Source organism: Trachemys scripta, chromosome 2 (genome assembly GCF_013100865.1).
Source record: "Trachemys scripta elegans isolate TJP31775 chromosome 2, CAS_Tse_1.0, whole genome shotgun sequence".
NCBI lineage: Eukaryota > Metazoa > Chordata > Testudines > Emydidae > Trachemys > Trachemys scripta.
In genome coordinates, this window is record NC_048299.1 from 176,147,595 (window position 1) to 176,161,172 (window position 13,578).

At 42.1% G+C, this 13,578-nt stretch overlaps 1 protein-coding gene across 5 annotated transcripts in view; it reads right to left on the reverse strand.

Annotated features, from left to right (window-relative positions):
- KIF13A (kinesin family member 13A) overlaps positions 1-13,578 on the reverse strand; it is a 205,435-nt gene that overhangs the window by 80,891 nt on the left and 110,966 nt on the right. For all 5 annotated transcript variants that reach the window (XM_034762385.1, XM_034762382.1, XM_034762383.1 and 2 more), the window contains exons 5-9: positions 13,179-13,271; positions 12,337-12,517; positions 8,405-8,492; positions 6,876-7,010; positions 5,493-5,605 (exon numbers count right to left, since the gene is read on the reverse strand). In XM_034762385.1, the coding sequence (XP_034618276.1) occupies positions 5,493-5,605; positions 6,876-7,010; positions 8,405-8,492; positions 12,337-12,517; positions 13,179-13,271 (610 nt within the window). The remainder of the gene's footprint in view (positions 1-5,492; positions 5,606-6,875; positions 7,011-8,404; positions 8,493-12,336; positions 12,518-13,178; positions 13,272-13,578) is intronic.

Consider the following 13,578-nt stretch of genomic DNA (forward strand, 5'->3'; position numbering starts at 1 on the left):
ACATATTGGCCGCCACTTCCAGCAGCTCCCATTGGCCTGGAGCAGCGAACCGCAGCCAGTGGGAGCTGCGATCGGCCAGACCTGCAGACGCGACAGGTAAACAAACTGGCCCAGCCTGCCAGGGGCTTTCCCTACATAAGCGGCGTCCCAAGTTTGGGAAACACTGAGCTAGAGGAACAGTGGCAAAAACAGAAGACCCCAGGAATAAGGAGAAATGTAAAAGCAAGAGAAAGTGGGAAAAGTTTCACCCAAGCAAGTAGTCCCAAGGAAAACACTACAGCAACCTCTGCATCCAAAACTGCTCCTCAAAGGCCCTATGTAAAGCCAACTAATTTCACTGTATAGAGCAGGCTTTAATAAAGGGACACTTATTTTAGTGAAACAAATAGTCACTTATTAACACTTATTAAAGATTTAACACTTTATTGCTACTTCAGAAAAATGGTTTTAACTAGGCAGTGTGGTCTAGTGGACAAAGCACGGAACTGACTCGGGAGCTCTGGTTCGATTCCCAGATCTACCAGTGACCTGCTGGGCAAGTCACTTCACCTTTGTACCTGAGTTTCCCCATCTGTAAAATGGGGATAACGATAGTGACCTCTTTTGTAAGAAGCTTTGAGATTTACCAATGAAAATTGCTATACAAGAGCTAGGTATTATGAATTATTATTAATAAAAAAATACAATCTGTTTTACACAGCTAATTGTTAACAAATGTAATAATACCAAAATAAACATCCCTTAAAAATACAAATGAAGAAATTGTAACAAAAGCCATTGTCTAAACATTGTAAGGGAAGTATTATGAGAAATGGCTGCAATAAAATAATTAAACTATTCCAGTGTCTACTTTGCTCCATAACTAACAATGCACCGGAGATGTGTAATTACTTTAATCTAATCTACACACTGTTGTCTGATATTGCTTACATAATGCCTTTTAACAAAAGCCACCACCACCACCCAATAAGCTGGGACAGTTCAGAAAGAGTAAGTTTACTTGGCAGCCTGGTGCAGAATACATGAAAGAGTCGCTTCTGTGGGTTTCACATTTTCAACATCCCTTTTCCTTATACATGACTGGGCTCACTTGTTATTGTGCAGTTGGAGGCCTGCACATTCCGAACAAGTGCCTGAGGCAGCAGTGGTAGAGGTGGTGCTTGCATATCAGAGTGGAGAACACTGCCCTGAATGGCATAGTTTCAGCCCATTTTCATAGGGTTTTCATTGACATTTAGTAAATAGAACCCAGCTACTGCTCCTAGTATTATGAAAGCTACTCAGATCACAGTATTGTGGGCAATAATAAGTTTGTTTTCAAAGGCTTCCTTAGTAGTTACAATTATGATAGCAACAACTGTGGTTTTACTAAAAAGCATCGAAATTACGGCCTGTTTAAGAAGAGTGCTTTAACTCTTGGCAGGCACTAATCAATGGCTGATTTAGTCTGTGCCTCGTATTATGTGTTTTCTAGAGATTCCCCAGATACATTGCAAAGGACTGTGGGGTACCGCTGCCCCTATGGTCAGTATGCTAGCCAGTACTCTACTGGAAGAGAAGCAGGCACATTCAGCTCTTCTGAAGATCTTTGCAAGGACAGAGGAAGACTGTTATGAGGCGGGTCCCTTGAAAACCCTGATGGAGGGGAGACAAGTAGCCACCCAGCACCCTCTGGAAGGAAGGCTGGAGAGGGCCATCTTCTTACGTTATTTTTATATACAAAAAGAAGTCATATCTGGATGACTGTAAGCCTCAATGACTTATTTTAGGTTAAGGTAAATAACTAGAGAAAACAAAGTCTCAATGAGAGAGCACAACATGTGCATCTCCTTTAAAAGGAGTTGCACTACCTCTGAGAACAAAACAGAAGTGCTCTCTGCAGAAAGACTCCTGGGTCTAATACACTGATAGCAAGATCTAAGACTTACATAATGCAAATTATTTCTGGAGCTGATTGGGATGGAGCAAACTATCCCTTCCCTCCAAAGCATTCCCAAAAATAAAAGGAGTGCCTGAGGTAGGATAGCTGTGGGGGAGAGAAGGAGAGGATATAACTGGAGAAGAGTCTATTTCATCCACAGTGTTTGCTTTTATGTAGAATCTGAACTTCCAAGCAAATCTGCAGGAACTGGTTAGATGCCACAGAAGTCTCCCTGCAAAATTTTTGGTTTATGTGGTTGTACTGTAGGGTTTGCCCAGCCCTGTAAATGCATGTCAGACTGCTTTGCCTTCCTTTATTTTCACATTCTCACCAAAGCAGTTACATATAGCAATCAATATGAATTATATTCTAATGCAGTAGTTCTCAAACTAGGGCCGCCACTTGTTCAGGGAAAGCCCCTTGCGGGCCGCACAAGTTTGTTTACCTGCCGCATCTGCAGGTTGGGCCGAGCGCGGCTCCCACTGGCCATGGTTTGCCGCTCCAGGCCAATGGGGGCTGCGGGAAGCGGCGCGGGCCAAGAGATGTGCTGGCTGCCCTTCCTGCAGCCCCATTAGCCTGGAGTGGCAAACCGCGGCCAGTGGGAGCCGCGATTGGCCAAACCTGTGGATGCGGCAGATAAACAAACCAGCCCGGCCCGCCAGGGGCTTTCCCTGAACAAGCGGCGGCCCTAGTTTGAGAACCACTGTTCTAATGGATAATTGCCATTTCAAGCAATTATAGCCACTCTGCTTTTGACCTCATGATAAAAAAACCTGGGATACTTTACAAGTCAGTCAAATTCACTGTCCACAATGTTATAAAATGTGTTGATTATCGTAAGATGATGTGTTGCTAAAAGTTTCAGTGCCATTTTGGAAAGCTCAACTATTGTCTCTGCCCCAAAGAGCTCACTATCTATTTCAGAGACATACTATTCTGAATGACAATACAAAGTATGTGTGCTACACATTATTCACACATTTTAATAGGAGAAATGGTTTATGCTCAGTGTTCTGTGAAAATCAGTTCTAGTAGCACAACTTCTAGAAACAAACTTTAATTATTGGTTGCAATGCACTTTCAGAACGAGAGGGAAAAATCCAGGGCCGGCTCTGGCTTTTTTGCCTAGGGCGGCAAAAAAGCCACCCACTGCCCCCCCACTCCCTCCAGCGCGGCAGGGGAGGGCGCCGAGTCCAGCCGCGGGCCCGCAATCCCCGACTGGCCGGAGCACCCGAGGGAAGGAGAAGAGTGGAGAGCCCCCGGCGGCCAGAGCACCAGGAAGAGGGCGGAGAGCCCGGCTGGCGCTCTCCGCTCTCCCCGGCAGCGGGAGCGCTGGGAGCAGGGCAGAGAGCCCGGCTGGGGCTCTCCGCTCTCCCTGGTGGCCAGAGCGCCGGGAGCAGGGCAGAGAGCCCCCGGTGGCCAGAGCGCTGGGGGGAGGGCGGCGAGCCCGCCGCGGCTCTCCGCTCTCCCTGACCGGCTAGAGCGCCGGGGGGAGGGCAGCAAGCCCCTGGCAGCCAGAGCACCGGGAGGAGGGCGGTGAGCCCGGCCGGGGCTCTCCGCTCTCCCCGGCGGCCAGAGGGCGGCGAGCCCGGCCAGGACTCTCTGCTCTCCCCGGCGGCCAGAGTGCCGGGGGGAGGGCGGAGAGCCCCCAGTGGCCAGAGCGCTTGGGGGGAGGGCGGCGAGCCCGCCGCGGCTCTCCGCTCTCCCTGACCGGCTGGAGCGCCGGGGGGAGGGCGGTGAGCCCAGCCGGGGCCCTGCTCTCCCCGACTGGCCAGAGCGCCGGGGGGAGGGCGGCGAGCCCACTGCGGCTCCGCTCTCCCCGGCAGCAGGAACGCCGCGGGGAGGGCAGCGAGGTCAGTCACGGCCCCGCTCTCAGGCTGGAGTGCCGCCCCCCTCCAGGCACCGCCCCAAGCAGATGCTTGGTGGGCTGGTGCCTGGAGCCGGCCTTGGAAAAATCTCTCTCTCTTAAAATAAAAATGCCCTTTTTCTGCAAGTGCAAAACAAATACAAGTTCTGTGCCTTCTTGTAAGTGAAAGAGTTAGACAATTCTACAAAATGTGGGAAAAGAGAGGTAAAGAACACCACAGTACAACACTGAAGGAATTCTCTTCAGCCTTCAAGCATGAAATGGTTCCAAATAGAGAGCAGTGAATAAATGGATAAAGGGGATACAGACTTATACCATGCAAGAACTTATCTTGGGGTAAAAGTACATACAGAAATGAATGAAGAGGGATTTTTTTTTTCTAGTCTCTTTTTAGACATGTTTCAAAGTAAAATTTAGTACTCGTGAAAGATTTGAAATCTATGTATCTCTATCCACAGAAAAGATACAGCATGGACAGAACAAGATTCCAAAACTGCCGCCACAATAAAGGACGTAAAGCCTGACTTGGAAGGATCAGGTTATAGGGGAAGTGAAGAGAGTTCATTCTCAATGCCCATTCAGTTCTCAGTATATATGCCAAGACTGCCAGCATGAATGGCAATTAACGTCTCTTGTGGCAATGGTCTTTGTGATGTATCACTTTTCCACTAGGAGTTAGACTGAGACAACCATCTCATTTCCCGTAGGCCTGTGACCAGCCATGAGATTCATAGTGACCAGAAACTAAAACTGAGAGCTGGAATTGAATCAGTGACCTTGAGGGTTAAGATTCCACATACCACACTACCAACCTAAAGCTATCCAGTTTCCCATCACATGTAGTGATTCTTAACCCTACTGTGCCAATCATGTAAACTTTTTAACATGACACCCTGATGCAAAGTAGATTGGTGTTTACAGAAGAATCTCTGGACCTGTCCAACTTCTAAAAGAGATTAGGTTTTTAATATTATAGTATAAATACTGTTGAAATATACCTCTGCTGTCCTGCTTCCCTTACAGAGAACCAAAAAAGTTGTCTGGAAACTTTTAAAATTGGTAATTGAAAAAAGTGCTAGGTTTGGATGCTGCATTTTATCTCATTTTTCCCAGAAATTTATATATTTAAGACAATGATGATATCATGCTAAGTATTTGTTTTGTGGAATAACACAGTAGTTATGGTAGCAAAATGCCCTATACATTGTCACTGCTTGAGTTACAGATGCCCCTAAGCAACCTTAAACTTACACACCTTCATTGTGACCTATTTTTCTTAAACTGTGAATTATACTCTTACATATTTTTAGCACATGTTGGAGCACAGCCATCCAGTTTTCACCTAATGTTTTATGGTTTGTAGTCTTCCTTTTATGGCTTACATTCTTTCAATGATGAGATTGCTACATGTGTCTGAAGAAAGTGTGTGTAAATGAATCACAAAGGTGTATTCTTTAAGAGTGCTGTTGTCACTTTTTCCAAATAAGCAGCACAAAGATCTCACCTGAATCATGTATGAATCAGGTTCCCTACGTCAATGTATAATGTGGCGTTCAGCACATAGTTGCTGAAAAAACATAATTAAACTGCTTGTTCACCAGAAGCATCACTTGAAGTGATTTGAGACAAGTGATTCCAGGCAGGCAGTGAAACACTAACCTTGGAAGATTAATTTTCACACTTCATATTTGCCAGTGTCCTTACTTGTTTATGTTGCTGCCTTCCTTCAGACGTTCTCCTGCAGCTCCTGTTTTAGACACTCTCTCGCTACCAGCCAAATCCACCAGGCTGACCTTGCTGACCTTCTCTCCAGAATTCTAGAAGAATGAAACATAGGAGACAAATAGCCAAGAAATGTGAATACAAAATGCTAGAGAACCAGATATATGTGCAGTACTTAAATCCTGCTATACTATGAGCCGTGCATTATGAACAGTGACAAACTAGAGGTGTAAGAGAGCCTGAAGAAAAAGGAATTCCCATAAAGCTTTTTAATTTTTTTAAACAGTTACTCTCATATCGCTTTATCCCTAAGGATTGCACCACTTACGAAATAGCATTAACTATGGTGTAAGTTCAATAACTTTACTGGCATGGTAAGCTATTAAAGTGCTGTCAATGCTAATGCAGCAAAAATCTTCTGTCTAGGACAGGTTTTACAGTAGTCAGTCTTAAACAGCATGCTCATCTCTCATTTGGCAACTGGCTGCTTCCATAGTTTTCCTTGTACATTTAATTTCAATCTGAATCATCATCTCTACTAGATGAGCTAAGGGAATCATCAAAGTGTTTCAATTTGACTCAAAAAAAATATTTGAGGATGGATTACCATTTAAGTACCAATGGAAAATAGTTCAAGTTACAATAAAGACAGGATATGTCTATATTGCAATCAGGGAGTGTGGTTAACACTAGCTTGGGTTTGCCTACACATGCTGCAATCTAGCTACCATGGGTACAATTAGCAGTGGAGCCATGGCAGCATGTGCTTCAGTAAAGGCTGTACAAGCCCGCCCAGGATGCTGGGAACTTATTTGGGTGGCTACCCCGGGCCTAAGGCCTTGCTGCTGTAGCTTCACTGCTGTAGGTAACCTGTGCTAGCTTGAGTAAAGCTAGCTCAGATATAGCTACACATGCTGCAATCACACTTCCAACTGCAGTGTACTCACACTCTTAAAGACAAAAGAAAAGCCAAACCAAGAGAATACTCATGTGTTCTACCTTTCCACACAAATAATAAACACTAACGGGATCAAAGGAAAGGGTAATGTAATATCATACAGGAAACTGTGTCCCCAGGTGACATTATGACTCTTAAGGCAGAGGTAAAAACTCCCCTCAGGAGTCAAGGCAGCTTAAGTTTTAAAATGGTAGGCCATTTGTGTCTCCTTATCCCAGATTAAGCAGTGCTACTTATAGATGTATAACAGTATTCATCCTGACAATGGACTTCAATTGTGTTCTCCAAGTTTCCTTTAAACTTATCACCCTTGAAATGTAAATCCTGGAGGCTGAGTGGCTGAAAGGAGAAAAATGGCAGCAAGTCCCTCTTATTTCAAACAAGGACCACCATAAACACACACTTACACCAGACTGCAGGTCATAAAGTGTCTGAGTTACTACAATATTGAATACAGCATGAGAGCGGCTGCTTTCCTCATTCATGTTGGTTGCAGCAACCGTTCGAGATTTGTTTCCCTCCGACATCAGGGACTCAATATCCTGGAGCATAACACATAGTAAAAAGGGATGTTAAGATAAAAGTGGGTGAAATTGTTCTTCCCACTAAACAAAATTCTCATTAACATATAAAAGATGAGGACCTTCTCATACATTTTGAGATATATAGAGTACAAAGGGTGCATAATTTGATAGGCTGAAGTTATTCACACCACTAAATTTCTAAGTGCTGTACTTAAGCCCAGTTCTGATACACACAAAGCTACAATCTCTACTCCTCTGTAGCTGAGAACATGCTGACAACATCCACATTACTAGTCATATTTGTTTAATGCCAGTAATTAGGCCAATACAAAACCATTTAGACAGATGAACACAACTTCTTTCTTCAGTGAGCAGCACTAATACTATCTTCACTTAATTGGCTTAAAGGGTTACCGCACTTAGAGATTGTACCTTTCTATATGTATAAAACCAAAGGCAATTATGTTGAGTTTGATACATGTGCTTGCTGACTCTCCTGAGCAAATGTGCATTAAAAAAAAAAAAGAGTTGTGAAAATTCACACTAGCAAAATGTTCTTTTGGAGAGGATTGACTGCATTTGGTTTTCCCTTAGCTACCATAATTCATAAAAGTTGGAACCAGAGAAACTGCAATCTGTCAATGATTGAGAGAAACTGCTTCTTTCATTTATTTGAGCTTTAATATTATATTCAACACATACTATCTAAGTGAACCAGAAGGTAGTTTTCATGCTTATATTACTGCCTCAGAAGTATATCAGTCTCTGAAAAGAGAAGTCTTTCCTCCTTTTGTAGTACATGAAAAGTATTAGTGAAGATTTTCTGCCATTTTTTAAAAATACTTAAACAGGTTTTTCATCCAATTTCCTTTATAAAGAAAGCTCCATGCAGCGTGTACAGCATTTCTGTAAATATTACCTTTTATTGTCTTTTATAAACCTTAGAAACATAACATTTTCAAAAGAGTCAGAGTGACTCAAGTGGGCCCTTCTGCAGCTATGATAAAATCTGATACAAATAATATGCATAATACAAGAAAACTGTAACCAATGGGTAGAGAACATGAAAATAATAAAGAAATATTGGCAAACTTAACACACTGGCTACATATACACTGTAATCTCCAAAAACAAAGAGCCTGATACTGCTGCCACAGAAGGCAACAGGAATTTTTCCATTGACTTCCATGGGGAAAAAAGACTGGGCCAAAATCTTTTAATTGAAATAAATAGACCTGAGTCTTCAGGCAGACATTTTTGTGACTGTCAATAATGAAGCCAAATATTAGAACATGTAAATCATCTCAAAGAACCAAAACATCTGAGTAGATACTGGTTTACATAGTACAAAATTCCTTATCACCCTGTTTACAGAAACGTTATTTAGTTATTTGTCATCAGTTTATATTTACCTCAAAGTTAGTAACAGCCAGCTGAGACAAGCCATCTACATATGGCCCCAATACTTTGTGCTCTCGAACCTTAAGGGACTGCCGGCTCCTTAGGAACAAAGCAGGGTGTTATTTAAAAACTTCCCATAGCAATCTATTATTATGAACTTTATTGGTTAAAAATGAAATCCATGAAAGTAATTGTCTGAAGTGCCAAGATATCAGCTATAGAACTTAGAAATCCATTTTTAAAATTCTGTTGTTTTTTTAAAATGATTAAAGTAATAACAAAACCACCTTCCAGATAAACTCTGGATTTGTTTTGCTCTTATTTCTATTGTTAAATCTACCTACTAGGTTTTAATCATTACAATCTGAATTTGTTTTTAAATGCACACACTTGTTGGAGGGGTGGGGTGAGGGTGGGGGGTTATAACAGACCCTGAAATGCTTCATTTTACTTTTTTCTATAGACAAAAATGGAAAACAAACAAATCTGGGATGTAATAGAGCAAATCAAGGAAGAAACTCAAACCTTTATATTTTTTCACACTTTATCCAAATGTAACAACCTAATCTTTAAATTGTATCTGTTAATTGGCATATACAATTCTGTATATATTGGGCACATATTCACAGTCAGTGTTTTTTTTAAAAAACAAAACAAAAAACAAAAAAACAAACAAACAAACAAAAAAAACCAGAAACCTATCCAGAGAACTAAACCCACCTGCCAGGGCAAATACAAAGTATAAGGGATGGCAGGTGGCTCTCAGTGAAGTCCATGGGACAATGCCTTATTGAGAAGCTCAGCCCCTATCAGTGGCTGCTGGGATGGGGGAGGGTTCTAGGATTTATCACCTAATAAATACAATTAAGTCAACCACTACATATTTAGAGTTTGTCTACACTTAAAAGCAGAGGTTCTCAAACTGGGGGATCGGACCCCTCAGGGGGTCACAAGGTTATTACATGGGGGGTCGCGAGCTGTCAGCCTCCACCCGAAACCCCGCTTTGCCCCAGCATTTATAATGGTGTTAAATATATAAACAAGTGTTTTTCATTGATAAGGGGGGTCACACTCAGAGGCTTGCTATGTGAAAGGGGTCACCAGGACAAAAGTTTGAGAACCACTGCTTAAAAGGTTATAGTGGCACAGCTGCACTGCTATAGTGCTTCAGTGTAGACACACCAACACCTATAGGAGGGATTCTCCCATGGGCATAGGTAATCTACCTCCCCAAGAGGCAGTAGCTAGGTCGACAGAAGAATTCTTCCATTGACCTAGCACTATGATCTATACAGGGACTTAGGTCAGGTTAACTACATCAGTCAGGGGTGTGAAAAATCCACACCCCTGATCCTTATAGTTAAACTGGCCTAATTTTCTATTGTAGATCAAGCCTTAGGCTTTACAATCCTTCTTCTAGGACTCCCTTCTGTATATCAGTCTCATTGTGACTACCAGGAGAAAGTATTTTCCAACTCCAGAATTCCCTGACTACTTCTTCCCCTGCTTCTGGTATTCCAGTCCTCTTCCCCTGTGAATACCTGTATGCCTTACCTCATAGCTTGCCCGAACAGAGTGAAAGTAACATGATTTCTGATTTCATTGCTATACAGGGTTTTCAATAGAAGAAACTGACCAGAATCGGTTACAGTAGAACCTCAAAGTTATGGACACCTCGGGCATGGAGGTTGCTCATAAATGAAATGTTCCGTAACTCTGAACTAGACCTTACGGATGTCAGCCACGGGGGGACTGGGGCTGCAGCCGGAGGGTGGGGGGCTCAGGGCTTCTGCCCTGCAGGAGCACTAGGACTCAGGGCTTTAGACCTGGGGGGGCACTGGGGCTCAGGGCTTCAGCCCCGTGGCTCCACTCCCAGTTTCAGCCTCACAGAGGGCACCATAGCTCAGGGCTTCAGCCTTGCAGCTCCGTTCCTGGCTTCTGCCCCGTGGCTCCCCACAGTTCCACTCCCAGTTTCAGCTGGTGGGGGGGGTGCCAGGGCTTTAGCTACGGGGAGAGCGCTGAGACTAAAACAGGGACTCCCCTCATAGCTAAAGCCCCAAGCCTTGGCACCCTCTGCAGGACTCAAGCCCCAAGATTCAGTGCCTCCCATGTGGCCAAAGCCCCGAGCCTTGACTCCCTCCACACTGTGGCTGAAGCCCTGAGCCCCAGGGCTAAAGCCCCACAGCAGTACAGTATTTGCTGGATTTTTTTGGGGTGGGGTGGAGGGGTCTCTGCTGCTGCCTGATTGATTACTTCCAGTTCCATAAGGTATCCAGTTGACCAATAAATCCATAACTCTGGTGTTCATATCTTTGAGGTTCTAGTGTCCTTTCATTCTGATGCACTATGAGCATTAAATAAGACACTTAAGTTTCTGCATTCTCAGAAGTCAGCACAGCATTGGTTTACATTTACAAGGTTATTTTTGGAACCATAAGAGACAGTTTTTTTAATGCAGAAACTGATGGTTTAGGTCTCCTCTGCTTGCCAGAGGAAGCTTCACATTTGACACTGGAGAGTATGACTGGATTTTTCATTTGCTGTCCATATCTAATTCTACACAAATGAAGGATAATGCTCTGAATAAAATGTCTTTAATTTTTTTTTTAGTTTTCTCATAATTATTCATTCTTTTAAATACAGGGAACTAGGAGAGAAAGATTCAAGGATCATCACTGATGTCTAGTTATAGGGAATGGCTGGATAGACACATGTAATATGTAACACATAATAAGTGCTTATATTAGTTTATGTCCAATTTTAGGGGATAGATTTTTTTGTTTTATTTTGTTTTGAGGGAGTACAGTGGGGAGGGGAGACAAAAGTCATCTAACGAGTTTCAGGCCTAATCTGACATTCCTATCACAATCAGAACTCCTAGTGAAATAATTAGGAGTATGGGGTGTGTAATGAAGGATGCAGGATTGGGCCGTCTTTTCCCTTGTAAGGCTTCCACAAGCACTGCAAGCTGTTAAGAGAAATTGTGAGTCAAATATTTCTATAAAATAATGACATATGTTAGCTAGTATATCAGGAGTTGCCATATATATCACAGCCACAAACAAGGAAGAATCAAGCTCCTCCAATGTATTGATGAATTTGATATGCCTTTTTAGTTTTTTGTATTTCCCCCACCCCTTACAATCATATATTTACTCTGCTTAGTGTTCTTCGTCCTTTAAAATTAATCTACATTTCCTAAAAAGAAAATACTTCTCTATAAAAACATTGTCTTACAAAATATACAAAATCTGAGAATGCTGCTGATATTCAAGGTTACACTTCTGCAACTATGGCAATAAATATTCTTATATCAAATATATTCGTCCCTTCTTCCCCATGTAAAAGGACAGCATTCTTTTCCTGTCTTAAATGGATGTATATAGAGATAGTGTGTGTTGTTCAACGGCTGTAATAAGCTGATCCAAAAATGACTAGTTAAAAGGTGCTATTTTAAGCATCTATTCAAATAGATGCAAGTAAGGAAGGGTATGTCTCACTTAAACTACAACGGCACAGCTACAGCGTTTCAGTGTAGTTACTGCCTATGCCAACGGGAGGGTTCTCCCATTGGCATAGGTAATCCACCTCCCCAATAGCCGGTAGCTAGCTCAGCAGAAGAATTCTTCTGCCAACCTAGAGCTGTCTACACAGAGAGTTAGGCTGACATAACTACATTGCTCAGGGGTGTAAAAAATCCACATTCCTGATTGGATTAGTTATGCCAACCTAATTTTCTAGTATAGGCCAAACCTAAATCAACATCATCATTTTCACGCTTTACAAACTTGGTATTATTTGAGAACAGTTCACTTTAACATTTTGGGCATGTGATCCTTTCTGAACAAGTTTTATACATATACAAGTTCACAAAAGCTTCTCAAACCCTTTCAAAGTGGGTAGTTCTATGTTGCAGTTTCAACTAATATAAAAAGCTACTCACCCTTTAGGGTCTAACAGATCTCTGACTTTCTCATTATAGATTTCCATATAGGACACTTCAACTTTAAAGGTCTGAGATTCATTTTCTTCTACAGAGATTCTCTGAAATAAAGCACAGCAGAGCCGTGGGATCAGGCCGAGCTGCTCTGCATTGCCCATCATTGAGAAGGATTTTCCTGAACCTAGAGAAAAGCAAAGGGGAAGAGAAATGGAATGTTTTAAAGCATCCTGCAATTTCTCAAATAGTCACTAAATTATTCACACAATGTATGTTTTCCTGTCCCGTTTATTCTTCAAGAAGCACCTAAGAGAACAAAGTGACTTGGAGGACACCAAGCAGTCAGCATGTTCATCTGAGTGCAAAAGAAAATAAATAGGTAAATCAATACAGGAATCTTTCACAACGCCTCTACCACAACTGCCGTTTATTGGCAACCCTTGTTGTCAGTCTCACCTGACACACACAAAAGAATGAATGGGCACAGAATATGAATTTCCAATTCAATCCTAGATGGTGGCTCCTGCAGGTAGAAACTAAACATCCATTTACAACTATGTAAGGAATATTGCACTGCCACTGGCCTTGCTGAACCCATTTTCTGTTTAAATAGAGGATGACTTCAATCTCCAGAGCTGTCAATCAAGTACTTAGTTAAAAATGAAACAGAAGATATAATACTGTAGTAAAACAATGGTGTTTGAAGGATTTTTTTATTTTTACTGTTTTCCCACAGAATTTTTAGATTCTCTTTTCAGTTCTAATATTTTTGTTTGATTCCCCGCCATACACTCACAAAGAAGCCATCTCCACCTTTTCCTCAGATCAACAGAAGACCCTCTCACCTGTCTGTCCATAGGCAAAAATACAAGCATTATATCCCTGAAAGGCCTTTTCAAGAATTCCTTCTCCAAGGCACTTAAACACCACTTCTTGACCTAAAATAAACAAAAACAAAATAGCAAATCAAAGAAACACCACAGTTTATTTTAAATAAAGGAGCAAGATTCTTAAACCTTGAGTAAATTGTGATTTTACTGACATTGAAATCTAAAAGGAAATTTTTGTTCTTCTGAGAGCATTGCTAAGGAAGAAAAACATCATTGTTAATACACAAAAATCAAAATGGCCAAGATTTCAAGCCTGGTTGCCTAAAACTGGCACCACAAGCTATATTTAACTTTTTAAATAAAGTTGCCCAGTTTTCTTAGGTCCTGAGCACTTCACATTTACTTCAGTGAGAAC